Genomic DNA, 22,263 nt, shown 5'->3' on the forward strand with positions numbered 1-22,263 from the left:
GCGGTGAGGATTTTCCACCGTGATGAGCTGCCAGCGCTTATTTCTGATGCCCTGCAGGCTCTCTCTATTGAGGACCCTGCCAGTGGCACAGCCTCCTCTGTGAATCCTAGGATGGCTAGTACCAAAAAGCCTGCTCGAGCCTTTCCTTTGCATGACTCCATCCAAGAGCTTATTTCGGCTCAATGGGCTGACCCCGAGGGACCTTTGAAAGTTTCCATGGCTATGGGGCAATTATACCCTCGTGAGTGAGGAGCATATGGCTCGCTTTGCTATGCCTAAAGTGGATGCCCTAGTCACAGCTGTGACAAAGAGAACTACCCTCCCTGTTGAAGGAGGTGTTGCCCTGAAGGATATTCAAGACCGTAGACTGGAATCAGCACTTAAACGGTCATTTGAAATTGCAGGTCTCACTATTCGGGTGTCTGCATGCAGTTGTTATGCTGCTAGATCCTGCCTGGCTTGGTTGCAACAGGCAGTGGAACAGCCCGGTGATGGAGCGGAGCCCTTTTCAGATGTGGCTCCGCGGATGGAGTCGGCCTTGTCCTTTCTTGCTGACGCCCTTTATGATATTGTCAGAGCTTTGGCTAAACACATGGCAGTAGCAGTGGCGGCTCGTCGTCTTCTTTTGACTCGTAACCACTTGTAACCACTCGCCTCCACCTACCCTCCTCTCTTCCTTCCCGTTCACATTAATTGATTTGATTTGCTTACTTTATTTATTTTTTGTCTATTAGATTGTAAGCTCTTTGAGCAGGGACTGTCTTTCTTCTATGTTTGTGCAGCGCTGCGTATGCCTTGTAGCGCTATAGAAATGCTAAATAGTAGTAGTAGTAGTTCTTTGGCTACGGCATTGGGCGGCGGACATGGCCTCTAAGCAAAGGTTGGTGAAGTTGCCCTTTCAAGGCCTTCTCCTGTTTGGTGAGGAGTTGGAGAACATTGTGAAGGGCCTGGGTGAGGCTAAACCCCAGTGCTTGCCCGAAGATAGGCCTCGGCCTTCCTCTAAGGGTGCAGCGGTTCACTCCTCTTACAGACCTCGCTTCCGTGAAGCTCGAAGGTACCGCCAGGGGCGTTCTGCTGGGTTCACTTCTCATGCCCGTTTTCAGCAGAGGAACTCCTTTCGCTCGGACAAACGTTCCACAGCCGCTGGCTTAAGGCCTGGAGTTCAGGGGCAACCCTCTCAATGATGGTGCGCCGGCCCTCTCCTCGATTCCTGTCATCGAAGGACGTCTTTCCCTCTTTGCCGAAGAGTGGACCAACATTTCCTCAGATCAGTGGGTCTTGGACCTGATCAGAGACGGTTACAGAATAGAATTCGACGCCCCTGTAAGAGATGTGTTTGTGGAGTCCCGATGCGGTTCTGCCTCCAAACGGGCGGCGGTAGAGGAGACTTTACAAGGTCTGATTCAGATAGGGGCCATGTCCCCGGTACCTCCCGCCGAACACGGCTGCGACCGCTACTCCATCTACTTTGTGGTGCCGCGAAAAGGAGGGTCTTTTCGCCCTATTGTGGACTTAAAAGAATTAAACAAGTCCTTGAGAGTGCGGCATTTTCACATGGAAACCCTGCGCTCCGTCATTGCGGCGGTACAGCCAGGAGAGTTTCTCATGTCTCTGGACCTGAAAGAAGCTTACTTGCACATTCCAATTTGGCCCCTGCACCAGAAGTTTCTGAGGTTTGCGGTGATGGGAAAGCATTCCAGTTCCGGGCCTTGCCTTTTGGCCTCGCCACAGCTCCCCGCACCTTTTCGAAGGTTATGGTGGTAGTAGCTGCCTTTCTAAGGCGAGAGGGTATTCGGGTTCACCCGTACCTGGACGGCTGGCTCATTCGAGCAAACTCTGCTGCAGAGAGTCAGCATGTAACAGCCAGAGTGGTCTCAGTACTTCAATCTCTGGGCTGGGTCGTCAATTTGGCCAAAAGTCACCTGACACCCTCGCAGTCTCTAGAATATTTGGGGGCCAGGTTCGACACAGCCTCGGGGTATGTGTACCTACCCGAGCAAAGGCGGTGCAAGCTTCAGAATCAGGTCTGTCTGCTCCTGAGGATGCCTCGCCCGCGAGCTTGGGACATTGTCCAGCTGCTTGGATCGATGAGGGCCACCATGGAACTGGTGCCCTGGGCGAGAGCGCACGTGAGACCTCTACAGTATGCTCTACTCCAAAGTTGGTCTCCAGTATCTCAGGATTACCAATGCAAACTTTCTTGGCTCCCTGCGGCCCGACTCAGCATGGAGTGGTGGCTCTCAGACAGCATGCTGCGGCGAGGAATGCTGCTGGCGCTCCCCGATTGGTGCCTAGTGGTGACAGATGCCAGTCTGAAAGGCTGGGGCGCACATTGCAAGGGGAAGCATGCCCAGGGTCTGTGGACACCTGAGGAGTCGGAGTGGTCCATCAACCGCCTAGAGTTGAAAGCGGTGTTTCAGGCGCTTATGGCCTTTCAAGTGACCCTGGAAGGATTGGCTGTCAGAGTGATGTCGGACAACACGACAGCAGTGGCCTACATAAATCGACAAGGCGGCACTCAGTGCAGAGCTCTAGCCGCGCATGCCGATCAAATTTGCCACTGGGCCGAGCTGCATCTAGTTTCTGTCGGCAGCTCACATTGCAGGTCAGAGCAACGTGCAAGCTGATTATCTAAGCAGGCATCAGATCGATCCAGCGGAGTGGGAACTTGCAGACGAAGGGATATGTGCCAAGTGGGGCAAGCCCGTGATCGATCTAATGGCGACAAGCACCAATGCCAAAGTCCCGTGCTTCTTCAGCAGACGGAGAGATCCTCGCGCGGCGGAGTTGGATGCCTTGGCTCAACCCTGGCCTCCGGGCCTACTGTATGTGTTCCCTCCGTGGCCCTTGATAGGGCGAGTGCTCCTGCGGATTCGGGTGCATCCAGGAGAAGTGGTTCTCGTCGCCCCGGATTGGCCCAGGAGGCCTTGGTATGTGGACCTCCGACAGATGCTCATAGAGGATCCCCTTCAGTTACCTCTGGTTCCCAACCTGTTGTCACAGGGTCCGGTGACCATGGAGGACGCCGGCCGATTTGGTCTTATGGCCTGGCGATTGAGAGGGCGCAATTGAGAGGCAGAGGCTATTCCAATAAAGTAATTACCACTCTCCTGCAAGCCCGCAAGCGTTCCATTTCCGTGGCTTATGCCAGGATTTGGCGCCAGTTTGAAGTCTGGTGTGCTTCCAGAGAGATCACACCCCTGCGGGCTCCTGTCTCGCCGATTCTGGACTTTTTGCAGGATGTTGTACAAAAAGGCTTGGCCTATAATTCCCTGCGGGTGCAAGTGGCAGCGTTGGCATCCCTGTGTGGCAAGGTTGAAGGCGTGTCTTTAGCTGCTCATCCGGATGTGGCACGGTTTCTTAGTGGGGTGCTTCGGCTCCGTCCTCCCGTGCGTGCACCTTGTCCAGCTTGTAACCTGGGGCTAGTGCTGAAGGCCCTTCAGGGTGCTCCCTTTGAACCGCTTCGGAGTGCTTCAGAGAAAGATTTGACACTGAAGGCCGTCTTGTTAGTGGCAATTACTTCGGCGAGACGGGTGTCAGAGCTCCAGGCGCTGTCCTGTAGAGACCTTTTTCTGCAGTTTTCAGAGTCCGAGGTCACTGTTCGGACCGTGCCTTCCTTCTTGCTTAAGGTGGTTTCAGCGTTTCACCTAAACCAACCTATTTTCTTGCCCTCCTTTGTCGAGGAGGAGTTTCCAGAATCTTTTGGGCAATTGCACCTGTTGGACGTGCGCAGGACTCTGCTGCAGTATCTGCGAGTTACTAACTCTTTCAGGACCTTTGATCATCTGTTTGTTTTGCTATCAGGTCCTCGCAGAGGGTCTCCAGCGTCTAAAGCCACTATTGCCCGCTGGCTCAAAGAATCTATCTTTTCAGCTTATTTGCTTGCCGGCCGGCCTCCGCCTGATGCCTTTAAGGTGCATTCCACTAGAGGAATTTGCTCTTCTTGGGCTGAAACTGGAGCACTCTCTCTTCAAGAGATTTGTAGTGCAGTAACATGGGCTTCTAAGCTCTCTTTTACCCAACATTACAGGCTGGATGTGGCTGCCAGGAGAGACGCACATTTTGGAGCGCAAGTGCTGGCACATGGTGTGGCTTATTCCCACCCTATCTAGGGATTGCTTTGATATATCCCATCTGTAATGGCTGCATCTGCTTGATGACAAGGAAGGGAAAATTAGGTTCTTACCGTGATAATTTTCTTTCCTTTAGTCATAGCAGATGCAGCCATGATCCCTCCCTGTCTGATGCTATCTGCTGTAAATCTATTTCAGGTTCTGTTCGTGTTTCCTGGAGATTCTGTCCTTGGGAGAAAGTTGGAAAACAGTCTTCAGGATTCTTGTTCAATTAAAGGAGGATGACTTAATTCCCTCCAGTTTCATGTTTTGGAGGATGAGTTTATTCCCTCCGGGAGGATGTTTATTCCCTCCAGTTATGTCTCAGTGGAGGATGAGTTTATGCCCTCCGGGAGGATGTTTCATTCCCTCCATTCTGAGTTAATGCCCTTTGTTGTAGGGCCATCGTTCGCTGTGAGGAAAGCTCATGTTATTCCCATTGCGGTTTGCCATACTGCTTTGGAAGCTTCAAATACTGAAGAGAGGCTGTGGAGCAAGCTGGTATGAGGCACTGAAAAAAGTGTTCTTTCTATCTCCCTCTGCTGGTTGATGGACACAACCCATCTGTAATGGCTGCATCTGCTATGACTAAAGGAAAGAAAATTATCACGGTAAGAACCTAATTTTCCCATTAGCCCTCTTCTTAAGTCACTTCAATGGCTCCCTATCTGTTTCCATATACAGTTCAGACTCCTCTTATTGACTTATAAGTACTTTCACTCTGCAACTGCTCAGTACCTCTCCACTCCTATCTCTCCCTAACCTCCTCCCTGGGAACTCCATTCACCGGGTAAATCTCTCTTATCTGCACCCTTCTCCTCCACCATTAACTCCAGACTCCGTTCTTTTTATCTTGCTGCACCATATTCCTGGAATAGACTTCTGAACCAGTACATCAAGCTCCATCTCTGGCTGTCTTCAAATCTAGGCTAAAAGCCCACCTTTTTGATGCTGTTTTTAACACCTAATCCTTACTTGTTCAATACCCATATTTTATCATTCTCTTCTTAGTAATTCCCTTATTTCTTATTTATCCTTTTTGTCCTAATTAGATTGTAAGTTCTGTTGAGCAGGGACTGTCTCTTCATGTTCAAGTGTACAGCGCTGCTTATGTCTAGTATTGCTATAGAAATGATAAATAGTAGTAGTAGTACTTCTGTTGGATAGTAGTTATTTCCACCTTGCTACTTTCCCATGAATCCCCTTTTTGCCCAGTCTTTCTTATTATGAAGTCATGAACACTGACCTTAGTTGAAGCTAGAGAGACCATGTTCTGGGATGTTTTTACTTTCCTGATTTTTGGCATGAGAGGCTGGCTTCTCTGGAAAGATTCACCACTGTTCCCAAGTCTTGTCCTTTTGGAGATAATGGCCCTCAGGGTGGTTCGGTGGCGTCCTTTTGCTTTACCAGTGGCTTTGTAACTTCTTCCAGACTAATATAGTACAATTGTTTTTTCTCATCTCTGCTGGAATTTCCTTTTATCATGGCATAGTGTTCTTGTAGAAACTTTGTGGTGACTGCTTCACGCTCAGGATGAAGTTCAGTATATAGTGAGATTTAGATTCTACAGCTGAATCTAATTATCAGTGAAAATTTGGTCATTTGCTTAAACAAGAAGGCAAGAACTTTTTCACATGGGTGATATAAGTGTTGGATAATTTTGTTTCTTAAATAAATGTATTAATTTAAAAACTGTGTAATGTTTACTTGGGTTCCCTTTGTCTAATAGTACATTTTATGTAAAGATTAGAAATATTTTAGTGTGATATATATCCAATAATAGGGGAAATCAGAAGGGGTGCGGGAGACTTTCCCATCACTGCCCTAAGGAACTAGAACCTGGATTATATGTCCCATATCCTTAACTTGGCTGGACCTCCTTTAACACAGGTTAGTAAATGAGGCTATAGTTTATTCCTGAGACAGCAAGAAGGTTAAGTGACTTGGCCAGGGTCATAAAGATCTTTGGTGGAATTTGGACCTTAGCTCTCCTTCTTTCATTTTTCTGCTCTTACCAATGGACTACTCCTCCATTGCTGTAAATTTTTGAGTTTGCCATAATTTTCAAATGTTTTGACAATTTTCATTTTCCCAAAAAATTTTTAATTGCAAGTTGCTCAGCAATATTCATTGTAAACCAATGGAAGCTAAAGTACACATTGCTCTCAAGTTCTGCATTCTCTTCCACAAAAGTAGCTGTTCGTGCTTCAAAGACCATGTTTTTCTAGCACAGAGGTGGTGAACTTCACCCCTGAGCCATATCTGATGAGGATATGCATTTATTTCTTTTACCTTGTGTGTAAAATTATGTGCATATTTGAATTTAGATGCATAATGAAGCAGGAACATAATGAAAATTTGTAAAATATTAAAACAAACAAGGGGCTGCATGCCTCTTAGCCATTTGTTATGGTTTGATGCATTAATATTATTCATATTTTGACAGTTATGACTGGAGATAGGAGAGAAAGTCATAGCGTTGATTGGGCAAGGCTTGTTTTGTGAAAACATTTCCAGCTCCGAATATGGACATGCTGTATACCAAGTTTAAGGTGAGGAACTGGGCTACCAAACCTACAATAGAAGTCTGTTACATAGAAATATAAAGAGGACCGCGGATAAAGGCCATATGGTCTATCCAGTCTGCCCATCCAAACCAGCTACTAAGCTCTATATTCTCTTCCTCTTTGCTTCTTTTTTTTTTTTTTTAATCCAGATACAGTCCTCTGAGTTTAGATTCAGCACTGTGGATGAAATGCTGTAAAGACTTAAATGACGAAAAACTACTTTGAACTGCATTATTGTTGTACTTATGCCACATAAATATTTTAAGCCAATTTTAGATTTGTTGGTCAGCTTATTTCCTACTACATGATGTACTGAGTGTCCAAATCTGAGCAATACTGGCAAATTATGACTGGTCATAGGTAATGTACTCATACCACTTATTGACAAAAAAAAATCTGGGCAGTTATCCATTGAATAAATCAGTTTCTGGTTATCACTTTTCATTAAGAGTAACAGGTGCATGGAAATTATTCAGTAACAAGATTAGAACAGTTGACAACATGAGAGCTATAGGTTTTGAGTGGAATAAATGTATCTTGCTGTGCAGCTTTATTTATTTATTTTGCTTCCACTGGTCACCAATTGTCTGTGATCCACCAAGAATTGTAGATTGAATGGACTATATATTTCTTAAGTAAGTAAATCCAGGGTAGTACAAATAGGAGATAACCTTGTCCAAACACCAAATAACTCTTTCCAGGCTGAGCTTTGTTTAGGAGGACCAGCATCTATGAGCACTTGATCGACTTGTAGCCAGATTTTTGCCTGTTGAATAATAGCATATGCTCCATGGATAAGAGCTGCTTTCTCCTTGAGGTAGCAGCTATAGAGCCTTCTTGATGCTGGTTAATAACTTATAGCCTGATATCAGTAGTTTGGTCATGTGAGTTCCATAAGTATGACACAAATCTTCTCCCTACATCTGAATAACGTCACTCTTATTTGATAACTGACAAAGTATAATTGTTTAAAAAAACAAATCAGAAATTCTATTAGGACTTCTTCCTATGGGCACATTGTAATCATATTGTGCTACAATCCATTAAGGCATGGAAGTTTAGCTCGGACCAGCCTAATCACTAGTCAGACTAGGTAATTGTCTAGGGCAGTGGTTCTCAACCTAATCCTCAGACACACCCAGCTAGTCAAATGCAAAGCGCTGATAAGGAAGATAAAGAGGGACTTGGAAAAAAAGGTTGTGTTGGAGGCAAAAACACAAGAGTAAAATTTTTTTAGGTATATCAAAAGCAAGAAGCTGGCAAAAGAATCGGTTGGACTGCTAGATGACCAAGGGGTAAAGGGGGCGATCAGGGAAGACAAAGCCATAGCAGAGAGATTAAATGAATTCTTTGCTTCGATCTTCACCGAGGAGGATTTAGGAGAGATACCGGTGCCAGAAATGGTATTCAAAGCTGATGAGTTGGAGAAACTGAATGAAATCTCTATAAACCTGGCGAATGCAATGGGGCAATTTGACAAATTGAAGAGCAGCAAATCTGGACTGGATGGTATTCATCCCAGAGTACTGAACTATTGTTAGTAATATGTAATTATCTTTAAAATTGAGTATGGTACCGGAAGATTGGAGGGTAGCCCATGTAACGCCAATATTTTAAAAAGGTTCCAGAGGGGATCTAGGAAATTATAGACCGGTGAGCCTGACATCAGTGCTGGGCAAAATGGTAGAGACTATTATAAAGAACAAAATTACAGATCATAGTCAAAAGCATGGATTAATGAGACAAAGCCAACATGGATTTAGTGAAGGGAAATCTTTCCTTGCCAATCTTATTACATTTCTTTGAAGGGGTGAACAAACATGTGGATAAAGGCAAGCCTGTTGATATTGTGTATCTGAATTTTCAAAAGGCGTTTGACAAAGTACCTCATGAAAGACTCCAGAGGAAATTGGAGAGTCATGGGATAGGAAGTAGTGTCCTATTGTGGATTAAAAACTGGTTAAAGGATAGAAAACAGAGAGAGTAGGCTTATATGGTCAGTATTCTCAGTGGAGAAGGGTAGATAATGGGGTTCCCCAGGGGTCTGTGCTGGGACCACTGCTTTTTAACATATTTATAAATGCTCTAGAGATGGGAGTAACTAGTGAGGTAATTAAATTTGCTGACGACACAAAGTTATTCAGAGTTGTTAAATCGTGAGAGGATTGTGAAAAATTATGCGGACCTTACGAGACTGGGAGACTGAGCATCTAAATGGCAGCTGACATTTAATGTGAGCACGTGCAAAGTGACTCATGAGGTAAAGAGGAACTCGAACTATAGGTACATAATGCAAGGTTCCACGTTCGGAGTCACCGAACAAGAAAGGGATCTCGGCTTCATTGATGATGATCTTCTTAGTGTGCTGCGGCGGCTAGGAAAGCAAATAGAATGTTAGGTGGTATTAGGAAAGAAATGGAAAACAAAAGTGAGGACGTTATAATGTATTGGTCCATGGTGCGACCGCACCTCAAATATTGTGTTCAGTTCTGGTCGCCACATCTCAAAAAAGATATAGTGGAATTAGAAAAGGTTCAGAGAAGGGTGACGAAAATGATAAAGGGGATGGGAAGACTTCCCTATGAGGAAAGGCTGAAGTGTCTAGGGCTCTTCAGCTTGGAGAAAAGATGGCTTTGGGGAGATATGATAGAGGTCTATAAAGTGAGTGGCGTGGAACAGGTAGACGTGAATTGTTTGTTTACTCTTTCCAAAAACACTAGGACTAGGGGGCATCCGATAAAGCTACAAAGTAGTAAATTTAATACGAATCGGAGAAAATTATTCTTCACTCAACGTGTAATTAAACTCTGGAATTATTTGCCTGAGAATGTGGTAAATTGGGTAGCTTAGCGGGGTTTAAAAGAGGTCTGGGTGACTTGCTAAAGGAAAAGTCCATAGACCATTTTTTAATTGACTTGGGGAAAATCCACTGCTTATTTCTGGATAAGCAGCATAAAATGTATTGAACTTTTTTGGGACCTTGCCAGGTATTTGTGACCTGGATTGGCCACTGTTGGAAACAGGATTCTGGGTTTGATGGACCTTTGGTCTGTCCCAGCATGGCAATACTTACGTACTTAAGTAGTCTGATTTTCAGGGTAGTCGCAATGAATATGCATGAAATAAATTTTGCATGCACTGTTTCTATTATATGCAAATCTATCTCATGCATATTCATTGCAGATATCCTAAAAACCTAACTGCTTTGGGTGTGTGCAAGGACAGGTTTGTGAACCCCTAGTCTAGGGTGTTTTTTCTTTTTTTTTTTTTTTTTTTAATTTGGGGAGCGGGGTAGCAACAAAGAGCAGCAGAATCACAGCAATATGAATTCAAAAGAATCAGCAGTGTGTTCTTATACCAGTAGGGAGGTGGGCAACTATCAGTCCATTTACCTAGATCAGGGCTGGGCAACCACGGTTGTTGAGGGCCACAACCCAGTCAGGTTTTCATCATTTCCACCATGAATATGCATGTGATTGATTTGCATGTACTGTTTCCATTGTATGCAGATAGATCTCATGCATATTCATGGTGGAAATGTTGAAAACCTGACTGGGTTGTGGCCCTCAAACACCATGATTTCCCACACCTAACCTAGATAGATGACTTTTGGAAACTGCCTTTATGTGTATATACTTGATATGTAATCAAGCTTTTTTTTTTTTTTAAAGGATCTTTCAGAGACAGGAGGGTTGATCATATTGGTTGCATTGATAATCAAAAATTTTGGAGAAGGGGTTGAGAGGACAAAGAAGCCTGAAAGATAATTGATAGGGGAGCAGGGCTCACTTAGAGTGTTTAATACTTTTCTATTGGCCTTGACTTAGCAAATTCCTTACAGCCTTTGAAAAAAGATTAACAGTAGCATGCAGAGGGTTATATTTTTGATGTCTAGTGGTTGAGAGCGTTTCTATGTTTCAGTTGTATTTTGTTAGGAAGTACAATAGCAAAAGCATAACACTTTGTGTAAATCGCTTGAACTTGTTCATAACTTTCAACTGCATCAGTAACAGGAAGGATCAATTTTGTGTCAATTTTGTGCCAGTCTCTACATGACTTTCCTGACATCTAAGGCAGTCTTTCCTTGTTGATTATCTAACAGCCTCAATGAAGCCACCATCAGTCACAAGCCCATAGTAGTAGTGCAGATTTACATCTCTTGTCATAGGACATCAGAGAAAATTGGGCTAGATCAGCATTTTCTTCCATGTTTCATATATGCAGTAGTTGCACCTTAGGCCCACCAATGAACTCTTGTATCTGCCTTTTTAGGCCAATTTGTTTGGATGGTGTTGCTGCATTATATGGAATAGACTGTAGTGTTGTAATCACAGAAGACATCCATGCTAGTTATACGCTCCTTGAACTATTGTTTCACATACAGGAAGAATGTACATAGAGTCTTTAAATGTCTGACATTCATGAGGTTTCCTCATTGGTCTGAACTAATTCATGGGCATCAATACACACACACGTCTTTTAGATCAAACTTTGGCACCTCATGTGAAGTATCCACTCCAGCGGTGAGAATGTGGAGGTCTGACTTTGCAGTAGTGTTCTTTTCTTTAGTGAAAACTTTGCCAATCCAGGAGGAAACTTTTAACTTTATAAGCAATACTGACACAAGGGATATCTGTATCATTTAGCCACCACCTGATATATCACTTAACTTGGTTTACAATAAAAGAAGAATTAGCAATAGATAAAATTGTTTTAAATTATCTGTAAATAAAGTAGTAAAATTAACCTTAAAACTAGTTAATAGTGAAGTGAAGAAATGGGAGTGGAAGAAAACGGTTTCATCGCTTTGTACCTTGCAGTACTCTACCTGCTGACCCCAAGATATGACCACTGCAGGAATAATGCTGAGAGAACACATCTTAAGATCTAAAGGCCAAACTCACTTAAGACATACACAAGTGTCTGTGCCTTTCACCAATCTTGTAACCACTCATATAAGACAATGAAAGTGAAGATATGTGAACTTAGACTAAAAACTTAAACAATTTAAGCTCAGGAAATGTTCTTTCTCTGCAGTTTGTAATGTTGATTATAATGTTTGAGATTATTTAAAACTTTCTGCAATGATGCTATCCTTTCAACTCCTTAGACAAATTAGAAAGGATCTTCCAGAAAGAGGTTGGATATAGTTGATATGTTTCCAGATTTTTTTTTTGTACCTCAGTGTGTTTTTTAAATTATATTTTTGGAGGTATGTTGGCACCCCTTTCTTGGTACAGGCCTCTATTTATGCCATACATTAGTCATGTCATATATGTACATGACTAGTGGATAATTCCTCCTCACTTAGAGTATTGAGATATCCGCAGTGTTTTTTCCTGGTTCAAGCAAGGCTGTTTCTTTTTGTTTGCGATGTTAAAATACTATCCAGCAGTGAAGATGAGGTGTACTGTATGATATGAGATGAGCCACTCTTCTCATTATTGAGTAAGTTTTGGAGTAATTTATCATCACATCAGACAGACTAGATGTTACAGTGTAGTTTTTCTGTTACCATTTAAAGAACATACAGAGCTTCAACAGCATGGAAGGCATACTGCTATTCTAAGTGGAATTTGATGGGTATTGGTCGCTGCTGTTTGTGTTGCTAGGTTTTGAATCCAGTTGATAAGAGCATCTCTAATGTGAAGATGCTATAGAATAGTATATCACTTAAGCATTACTGAATCTGTCAGCTGCCATCATATCTACTCTAGAGTGTATTTATTATTGCTCATCCTCCATCTTGGATTACTAAAATTTTAGGGATAAATCTTCCTCTATAGATGCTATCCTGAGTGGTGATACAGCAGTTTGGCGAAATACACAACAGGTATAGTCCATAGTACCAGATTGATTTTTGTCTTTATGGTGGCAGTAGGTTCCATTTTATAAGTATTTCTATCGTGGTCACAAGTGTGTGGATTTCAGTGAGACAGTTAATGCTTCTGGAAGAGGTGTTTGCTTCCACATCAAAGAAACACACATGCGAAAAGAGCTTTCTGTCCTCATATGACGGTGCGCTCTGTGGACAGAAATGCATTTTGGATTATATATTTTTTTAATTATGTAATTTAATGCTGGAGGTTCTTTTTCATAAAATGTCTTCATGTTATAATTAGAAATTGTTTTAAGGGTGTGAATGATCATCAGTGCTATCCTACCCCAGGTATACATGTGCTGTAATGGTCACCTATTTTTTTCCTCATAACTTTTGTCAGTATTGCTGAGATTTGGACAATCAGTTCCTTAAAAGCACTGGGAACGACTTGGCTTGCAAATTTGCACTCAGCTTTAATTAGCTGTGTTGGGTGGGTAAAGCAATATTGGAGTTTAAAAAAGATTTGTGTTGATATTTATTTCTGTTGTAGTTTCTCAACCATTCAACATAGATATAACTTCTCTTGTATTTGGTAGCCCAGTTCCTTACCTTCATTCTGTTTTATTAATTTTAAAGGTGTGACTGTGTTGCCAGGTATAGCCTTATCAAATGGCATGAGTAACTTTCACTTAGGGTTGCTTTTGAGCATATCATTCATTCATTCATAGCCTGATTACACAACTGATCTAGTCTTGGTGACAGTTTTTAACAGATGAAAAATAGCTTTTTTAAAATGTATTTTTATATAGAATATAGAAAAATAGAGTAGCTTTAAATCCTACTCTTAAAAAAAAAAAATTTACCCAGATGCAATGAAGTACCCTCTGCACTTGCCTATCTCACTACACATAATACACATAACCTGTTCAAGTTTCACATTTGGCATAATATATATATGCTACCCTGACCTTTCAGAATGCATTTTCTAGAAAATGTAAGGTTTTTTTTTTTTTTTTTTTTTTGGGGGGGGGGGGGGGGGAGTAGAGTGTTAACTACAGAACAGTCTTGATTATCCGACCTTTGCTGTTCCGACCATCTGGCATATCCGACAGGCCCCCAGGCGACTTATTGAGGAAAACAATCCAAAAAGGTACAACCCAAAGAAAAGTTCTGTCTGATTTTGAACAGAGTTGAAATTTTTGGCTGTTTTACCCTGATGCAGCTTGATGGAAACGGTGGCCACCGTTGGTCACGATCTACCTGTTATAGAAAGAAGAGACCATAGCTAAGTACTGCTAGCTGTTACATACAATTTTTGCTGAGTTGATAAAGTTTAAGCTATTTTGCTGATATTTTGTTGATATTATTTATTGGGGAGGTTTTTTGCTGATGATGAAGCAATCCTGCTCCCATGGCTTTAGGCTGGGAGATTCTTGAGGCTTTTTCCTCCTTATTTTTCATCTTTTGATTTTCTATTTATGATTTGTCCATTACTCTGTTTATAGAGAATTGTCCATTACTCTGTTTATAGAGAATATTTCTTTTCTTTGGGTTGGATGTTATTGAGTTGCCATTAAGAAGTGTTCAACTTCTCTTTACGTTTTCCGTCATAGCACAGAAGGGGGTTTTGCACCTCAGACAATCAGTTTCAACCCTGGGACCCTGCTTTTACTGCAAAACAGCACTGTTGTGAGCCAGGCATTGCTTTTACTGTGCAGTAAGTTTTGGTTGTTTTCTGCAACATTACTGCAACATTTTTAATATAGTAGGGACATAACACCTACAGTATTGTATCTGTCTTCTTCCCCTTCAGATCTGTAAAAGATCGCTTCTGAAATGGCCAGTCGAGGAAAAAAGTTGTTGTCTATAGAGCAAAAACTCTATGCTTTAAAATGAATAGATAACGGTGAATCCATGCAAAAAAAGTGTAATAGAACTGGGGGTGGGGAGAGCAATGTTCCTTGACTGACAAAGGCAATGCAGTGAGCTGGAGAAATGGGTGAGAGAGACTTTATTCCTCTGGTTCACACAGCAGAGACAAGGGCATACCTATATCAGGGCCTATATTGCAAGAGAGGCCTGTTTTTTTTTTTTTTTTTTAAGAAATTCAATGAAGATGACCCTGATTCTACTGCTAGTATCAGGTATCTTGATCTTTGGAAGGAAAGATATGGAATAAGGCTGCTCTACATTGCTGGAGAAAAGCTGTCAGCAAATTCTGAGGAATTTGTCATATATTCAAAGTGAAATTCAGCATCTCCTTAAAAAGGAAGGCTTATCAATGGACTAGATTTTACAACTGTGGTGGAACCAGGTTAAATTTTAAAATGTTATCAAGAACTCTTGCAGCACAGCTTGAAGTCTCAGCTCTAGGTTATAAAGAAAGAGTGACTATTCTGGCCTGTAGCAATACAACTGGTAAACAAATTACCACTGGCTTTCATTGGAAAGCTAAAAATGTTTGCTTCCTTTAAAAATATGGCTCCTGCTGCACTTCCTGTGTCCTTTAGGAACCAGAGGAATGCCTGGATGGACAAAGACATTTTCCATAACTGGTTTTTCAAGGAATATGTTATATCAGTAGCAAAGTTCTTGAAAATGATAAGCCTGCCTAGGAAAGTAATGCACCTTCTCATCATGAAGAAGACGAACTGAGAAATGCTGACAGTGCTTTTTCTGCCTCCCATTGTCAGGTTATTGTGTCAGCCAATGGGCCAGGGGTGTACTGGAAACCTTAAAGAAAAAATATTGCTGTAAGTTTCTTACTATGCTTGTTTGTGCACTGGATGAAGGGACATGAAAGATTTGAATTTTAAGGAAAGTGAACATCAAAGATGGTATTTACTGGATCCATTCAGTCATGGGATGAAATTGAACCTTCAACTCTAGAAAAATCATGGAGAAAGTTAATTCCTGAGAACGGAAAAGAACAAGGGTAGGACACTGAACACGGAGCAGCTGAGGATGATCTCCTTCCTTGTTACAGGATATACCAGGCTGTGAGTGCTTGTGAAGATGACATACAAGAATGGATACAGGCAGACAAGCAAGAAGAGCTAACTGATAATGTTATTTGCTATGGGAAATGGAGATGCCAATGAGGACACCTCGAGTGAGGCTGAACATTCAATTGTAAAAGTCAGTCATAGTGAAGGCATCAAAGCAATTGAGGTTGCATTGTCATATGTGGAACGGCAAGAGGAAGTGACAGCTACTGATGTAATGTTTTTGAGACGCTGGTGTAACATTGCAGCGAGGAAGAGAAGTAAAATGGGAAAACAAACATCACAAAATTTTACAAAACAGTTTTATAACTTGTTTCCCGGTTGCATTGCTACTAGATATACAGTACAGTTACTCTTATTAATTGTATTTTTACAGTTCTGTATTTGTATTATTTTATGCTATAGTACAATGATTACAGTATGTTTTAGCACTCCAGTCATGCTGCAGAATGTGCTATAGTGCTGTTAATATAGAGTTTCTGATTTTTGAAAATTCTTTGCCTTTGTTTATGTATTGTTGAGGGGTTACCATTTGTTTTCCGTATTATTTGACTTTTCACTTATCCAAGTGGTTATGTCATATAATTGAGACTGTACTGTATTAGCTTGAGGGATTTTTTTTTTCATATGAATGATTTCCTTTCTGAAGAATTACTGGACCTGATATTTAAAAGATCTATGCTCTTAGTGCCTCTTTTACTAAACCACGCGGCAAATGATAGAAAGCCCATTCAATTCCTATGGGCTGCTTCTCCTATGCCGTGCTGGGAATCGCTAGCACAGTTTAGTAAGAGGCCCTTAACTTTGAGAATTATGATGCTAAATTAACTTATTTGAAAATAGACTAGGGCTGAGTGCCTAAATTCATACTCAAAATCTTAGTAATCTCTTAAATTTAGGAGCATAAAAAGTGGCTGGTAAAAGGGGCAGATTTAGGGTGGTAAAGAAAATTTAAGAGCTTAGCACTGATTTTTTAGCTTCTAGGCCAGTGTTTCCCAAACCTGTCTTGGGGAGCCCCATCCAGTCAGGTTTTCAGGATACCTGCAATGACTATTCATGTGTTAGATTAGCATGTAGTGGAAGCAGTGCATGGAAGTCTAACTCGTGAATATTCATTGCGGATATCATGAAAACCTGACCAGCTGGGGTTCCACCAGGACAGATTTGAGAGTCAGTGTCCTAGGCTGATAAATTTTACGCTTATAAATCTAGGCAAATGAATGGCAGACCTTACTTTATAAATATAACTTTTAAGATGAATTTTCAACTGAAAATAAGGCACAAATTTAGGAGCCTAAACTTAGCCCAGCTTTTTTTTAATATTGAGCCTACTGTTCAGAGATGTCAAAATAAATACTGATGAGCCAGACTTGGGAAGAAAACTTAAAGGTGAAGGTGAATGTTGCCTCAGAGGGGTTCCTTCCTGAAACTAATATGACCTTTAATAAAAAAAAAAATTCCCCTTTCCTGGTTTATCACCTTTTAAGTGGTATTCCTTTCTATGTTCTTTCTGCATGCACAGTCATACAAGGTCCAAGTATCTGAAAATTCACTGCTTTGGGTAAATTACACATATATTTTTGAAGTGTTATCAGTCTAAAATGATTGTCTTGTTTAAAATTGACAGTACACAGAAATAAAATGTGTTAAACTTTTTTGTCTCTTTTAATTACTTGAGTGGCTTTTTTTTTTTTTTTTAACTGAACTACAGTCTAAACTACAGTAAAAAAAAAAAAAAGCCTCTAGTGTGCCCTAACATGGGTCTTTCCCATGTGCTAAGGCCATTTTTATTGCAGCCATAAAAATGCCTGTTTCCATTTTTAGCTTTAATGGCCATGTGCTAATGTTGTCATTAGCAAATGGCCATTTTTAAATATTACTGCAGAAGCACTTACTGTCACCTATTTTAGTAGCTGGCAAGGACTCCTGCATGGTGTGTACTAACCAGTTTGCATTCAGTAATGTAGATGTGCCAGCTGTTTAGTGCAGGAACAACCATTCTCTGCCCTTTACCACCCCCTCAATTTTCTTTTTAGTGTGCAGTTCAAGCAGTTTGCAACATTATCACAAGAGAGCCTTTCACGCAGTACTCCATTTTTTTTTTTGCTGTTAGGCGTGCGTTACCACCTAACACAGTCAAGTAAAAGGGCCCCTGAATTTGCTATGTTCATATAAGTATGAACTTTGCTTGTTTTTAATTTCACATCTGTTGGAAAGATGGAAAGAGTTAATTCCACATAACCATTGTTTGGGTCTAGAAAATTGTTTGAAAGGCATTTTATTGGCCATTCTGCTAACTTAGTAGAAAATTGTATAATATTGCACAGTACCCCCTACCATAGCCGTTATTTCATACCACCCAGCTGCCAAAGTTTCTGGGGAGAACACTAAAAGGTTCAGCTTTTTTATGATTTGGGATGTTCTGAAGTTCAAAAACAAAATTAAAACCTTTTTTCGGTGATTTCATTTTAATTTCAAAATTCTTTTGTTTCTTTTGCATCAGGAACCAATGAAGTCTAGAGCACCACAGCTACACCTGGAATATAGATTCTACAAGCAGTTAGGATCTGGAGGTGAAACCTATTCTTTCTTTGGTACTTCAATTTTATATGACATTGGTCCATGTGTTAATCATGTGTTAATCGTTTTGTTATAGTCTGTCGCAATATTTGTTTTATAGCTAGCAATCTTTATATTTAGGAAAACTACTTTAGACGTCGACAGGCTGATTTTAAAAGGCAGCTATACATTAGCTGGCGGTGAGGGCAGGTCAAAAAATGATCTACATAGTGGTTACATTCTGCCACTATCTGGATAAGTTACACATTTAGTTTAGATCTGCTGAATAGTAGGCCCATATAGATAGTGCTGGTTCAGTCACTGTGCTGTCTGCACGTTTAGTGCCAGGTATTTAACTTGAGTTGGTGACCACCCTAGCTGAAAATTGACCCCAAAGTTTACATTTTCTGTGTAAGCAAGTAATTTCAAATTCTGCAGTATCTATTCAATGTGATCTCTCTTAGCATTAATAGTTAGTTCGTCTGAACTTATAAGCTGTAAATCTAATCTGTTTGCCAGAGAACATAAGTGAATAAACATTGACACACCATTTTATGTTTGTTAATTGTTACTTAGCCTAAGGTTGAAGAGCCCATATAGTTTGAGCACTTGACATCTTGTGATTATATTAGTATAGACATTTTTGGAGCAAATATTTAAATTCAGGATGAATGTTAACCTAGTATAAATCTTGGACTTGATTCACTGGGAAAGCATTTATGCAATTCAGAGATTCATTTCTATCAGTTAAATTAATTGTTGAAATGGTTAAAATAAATTATAAGGTGAGGTACATGTTTAAGGGGTTTACAACTGATAAATGTAGAAGTATCTATTTGTTAAGCAGGATCAATCAGGCATGCAAGTGATTGATATAACCTAAATGCATAATGTTGGAACAACTTACCCAGAGCTCAGAACCTGTAAAGTTCTGAGCATGCATGGCCCCAAGGAGGTTTAATAGACAGGAGACAAAGTGAGCCTATGTAGTCTACTGTATGAGCTAAAGACGGTAGGCGAAGCTTGCCGCGGTTTTAGTACACCCAAAAATAGCAAACGCTGTTTAAAACAATAGCAAAAGGTTATTAGAAATAAGAGACTGCCTATGCGTGGTCCATCTGTAACAAGTCTAAAGCTGTTTCAGTTGGATAGGCAGTGCTTTAAAAGGTGGAGGATAAAAGATTTTTTTTTTTTACTTATTGGACAGTTTTTTTTTTTTAATTTATTTGAAAGCTTCCCATATCTAGATATAAATATCATGAAATAACAATTGAATATCACTAAAACAGCTTCAAAAGTTATTGTAGCTGGTAGAAACAGCACTTATAAACTCTGTATTGTGTGCTCATTTTTCTACACAGTTCTATACAATACAGATGGCCAAATTTCAGTGAGAATAGCCTGTTTACTGATGGGTTCATCTTAACTGTTGTTATAATCTGCCTTGGGAATCCTAGTATTATAAAGATGATAGAATTTTTTTAGGTATATTAAAAGCAAGAAGCCGGCAAAAGAATCAGTTGGACCGCTAGATGACCGAGAGGTAAAAGGGACACTCAGGGAAGACAAAGCCGTAGCGGAAAGTTTAAATGAATTCTTTGCTTCGGTCTTCACCTGGACTGGATGGTATTCATCCCAGAGTACTGATAGAATTGAAAAAATGAACTTGTGGAACTATTGTTAGTAATATTTAATTTATCTTTAAAATCAAGCATGGTACCGGAAGATTGGGGGGTGGGCAATGTAATGCCAATTTTTATAAAAGGTTCCAGAGGTGATCCAGGAAATATGTAAGCGTAAACAATACTTAGGATAACAATTATTCCCAGATTACTTATTCCAAGGTTCGTAGCTCAGCCTAGGGGTATTATTATACAGAACCTTGGATCAGTCACCTTACCAGATGTCCCGTGAGAGAACTGAAACCAAGCCACAGATGATATATATATATATATATATATATATATATATATATATATATATATATTATCTTTATTATAGTATAATAGAAAAAAAAATATAGATAATGTATGCAAAATATATAGAACTCTGGCAAAGCTTTGGCTGAATACAAAATTACTGGCTGTTAAAAATTACAGTCATACATCACACTACTAAACACTAATTCTTACTGGTTACCAGATCTTACTGGTTACCAGATAAAATTACACCACTGATTGGTCAGGTTACACTATGTACAAGGTAGTACAGTTATTAGCAGCTATCTCCTGATCATGGTATGACTACCCCAGTCCTTTGCTCAGGTAATTACCACTAACTACCCCCAGACTAATAGGAAATAAATCACCGTGTTGCTCACCAGGCTGACCTCAGGGCCGTCGCTCGAGAGCTGGCACGGGATACTCCCCACAGACTCAAGCTGAATTCACAGCGAGTCTCAGTCAGAGCTGGAACAGGAACTCTGCAGCAGACAGGGAGGGCACAGGTCACTCAGTGCAGGTACAGCTGAACCACAATACTTCCTCCAGGTACACAATTCATCAGATGAGGACCTTATTAGGTCTCACTGGTCTTCTTTCCACCTCCACCTTCTTCCAAGGCTTCCAACTAACTGATTTCTCCTTGTTCCCGCTCTCCTGAGTCCCTGATACCCAGGTGACCAGCCGGGGCCAATCTGGATCTTCCTCGGCTCACTGCATGGCAAGAAGGGTCCGTTGTTCTTGACCTTCAAGTTGTTACATTTTGGTATGCATTTTCTGTTTCTCACCCGCCTTGCTGGAGCCTTCAGCTTCTCGGGGAGATAAGGGGAGCCTGGTTTGCCCACAGCATGTCCTTGGTGTTACAAGTCTGCTAGTGATTTTCCAGAAAGCTGAATTAGCTAAATCACTGCTGTGTAGGTCAGAGTGTACAGCCTCCATTTTGATGGCATAGGATTATACAGGCCAGGCCCGCAAGGTGAGACACACAGGGAAATACTCCTACAAATAGACCGGTGAGCCTGATGCTGGTGCCGGGCAAAATGGTAGAGGCTATTATAAAGAACAAAATTACAGATCATATTCAAAAGCATGGATTAATGAGACAAAGCCAACATGGATTTAGTGAAGGGCAATCTTGCCTCACCAATCTTATTACATTTCTTTGAAGGCGTGAACAAACATGTGGATAAAGGCAAGCTTGTTGATATTGTGTATCTAGATTTTCAAAAGGCGTTTGACAAAGTACCTCATGAAAGACTCCAGAGGAAATTGGAGAGTCATGGGATAGGAGGTAGTGTCCTATTGTGGATTAAAAACCAGCTAAAAGATAAAAAACAGAGACTAGGGTTAAATGGTCAGTGTTCTCAATGGAGAAGGATGGATAGTGGGGTTCCCCTGCTGGGACCGCTGCTTTTTAACATATTTATAAATGATTTAGAGATGGGAGTAACTAGTGAGGTAATTAAATTTTCTTAGCACTTGCAGCAGTTGAATCCAGGAACTGGTGGGTTATATCTGTTTTTCAGCAGGTGCAGATAGAGATAAACAGAACTGAAGGCAGTGATACCAGACGGCCAACCCCTGCATCAGTTAGCCACCACCTGGTGGAGACAGAGATATACTATCTTCTCTCTAGCTCCTGGATTCAAGACTCCTGAGGGTGCTCCTGGGCCAGTTGAGCCAGGGGGTGTCAACTTTGGCGGCATAATTGGTTTCTGGTCCCTGCCTCACCTCATACTTTCCTTTTCCCAGGCTGTTTATTCTTAGGCTGCTCAGACCTCCTTCCTTCCTTCCTTCCTCACTAAAAAAAAAAAAAAAAAGCATTTTTGGTGCCTGTCTGAGCTCCGGCTCTCTCAGAGAGCTGAAGCGTTTTTCCTTGGCTCTCTCCTGGGAGGTCCCATGGCATCTGTGATCAGCAGCTGGTAAGTGCCCCTCTCTATGGCGGCGGAGACCGTAAAACGCTGTTCCTGTTATGGGAAATGGCATTCGGCGGCAGGACTATGTAGCGCAGAGTGCGCTAATGTTAATGGGGGAGACGGGCTTTTGATTTCTCCAGAGAGCGTTTTTTCCCACACTGAGCCTCAAGGGCTACACACCATTTTGAAGAGTGCCATTGAAGCAGCTCTGGTGGCGGTTGCTGGCTGCGTTCCTTCTTCTTTGGACGGGGTGGGGGAGGGGGTCTGGGGCGCCTGCTGCTCCTACTGAAGGGATTCTTGCAGCGTTTTCTAATTTGGGGGACTTTTTTTCTCCCAAATTTGT

At 41.4% G+C, this 22,263-nt stretch overlaps 1 protein-coding gene across 10 annotated transcripts in view; it reads left to right on the forward strand.

The window, feature by feature from the left end:
• Nucleotides 1-22,263, forward strand: part of CSNK1G3 (casein kinase 1 gamma 3) — a 326,900-nt gene that overhangs the window by 88,772 nt on the left and 215,865 nt on the right. For 6 of the 10 annotated variants that reach the window (XM_030193547.1, XM_030193551.1, XM_030193549.1 and 3 more), the window contains one exon: nucleotides 18,009-18,099. In XM_030193547.1, coding sequence (XP_030049407.1) covers nucleotides 18,009-18,099 — 91 coding nt within the window. Of the gene's footprint in view, nucleotides 1-6,558; nucleotides 6,665-18,008; nucleotides 18,100-22,263 lie in introns of all 10 variants that reach the window. The other 4 variants (XM_030193550.1, XM_030193554.1, XM_030193556.1 and 1 more) reach the window with 3 other exon arrangements.

Source organism: Microcaecilia unicolor, chromosome 2 (assembly GCF_901765095.1).
Source record: "Microcaecilia unicolor chromosome 2, aMicUni1.1, whole genome shotgun sequence".
In the NCBI taxonomy this organism is placed as follows: Eukaryota; Metazoa; Chordata; class Amphibia; order Gymnophiona; family Siphonopidae; genus Microcaecilia; species Microcaecilia unicolor.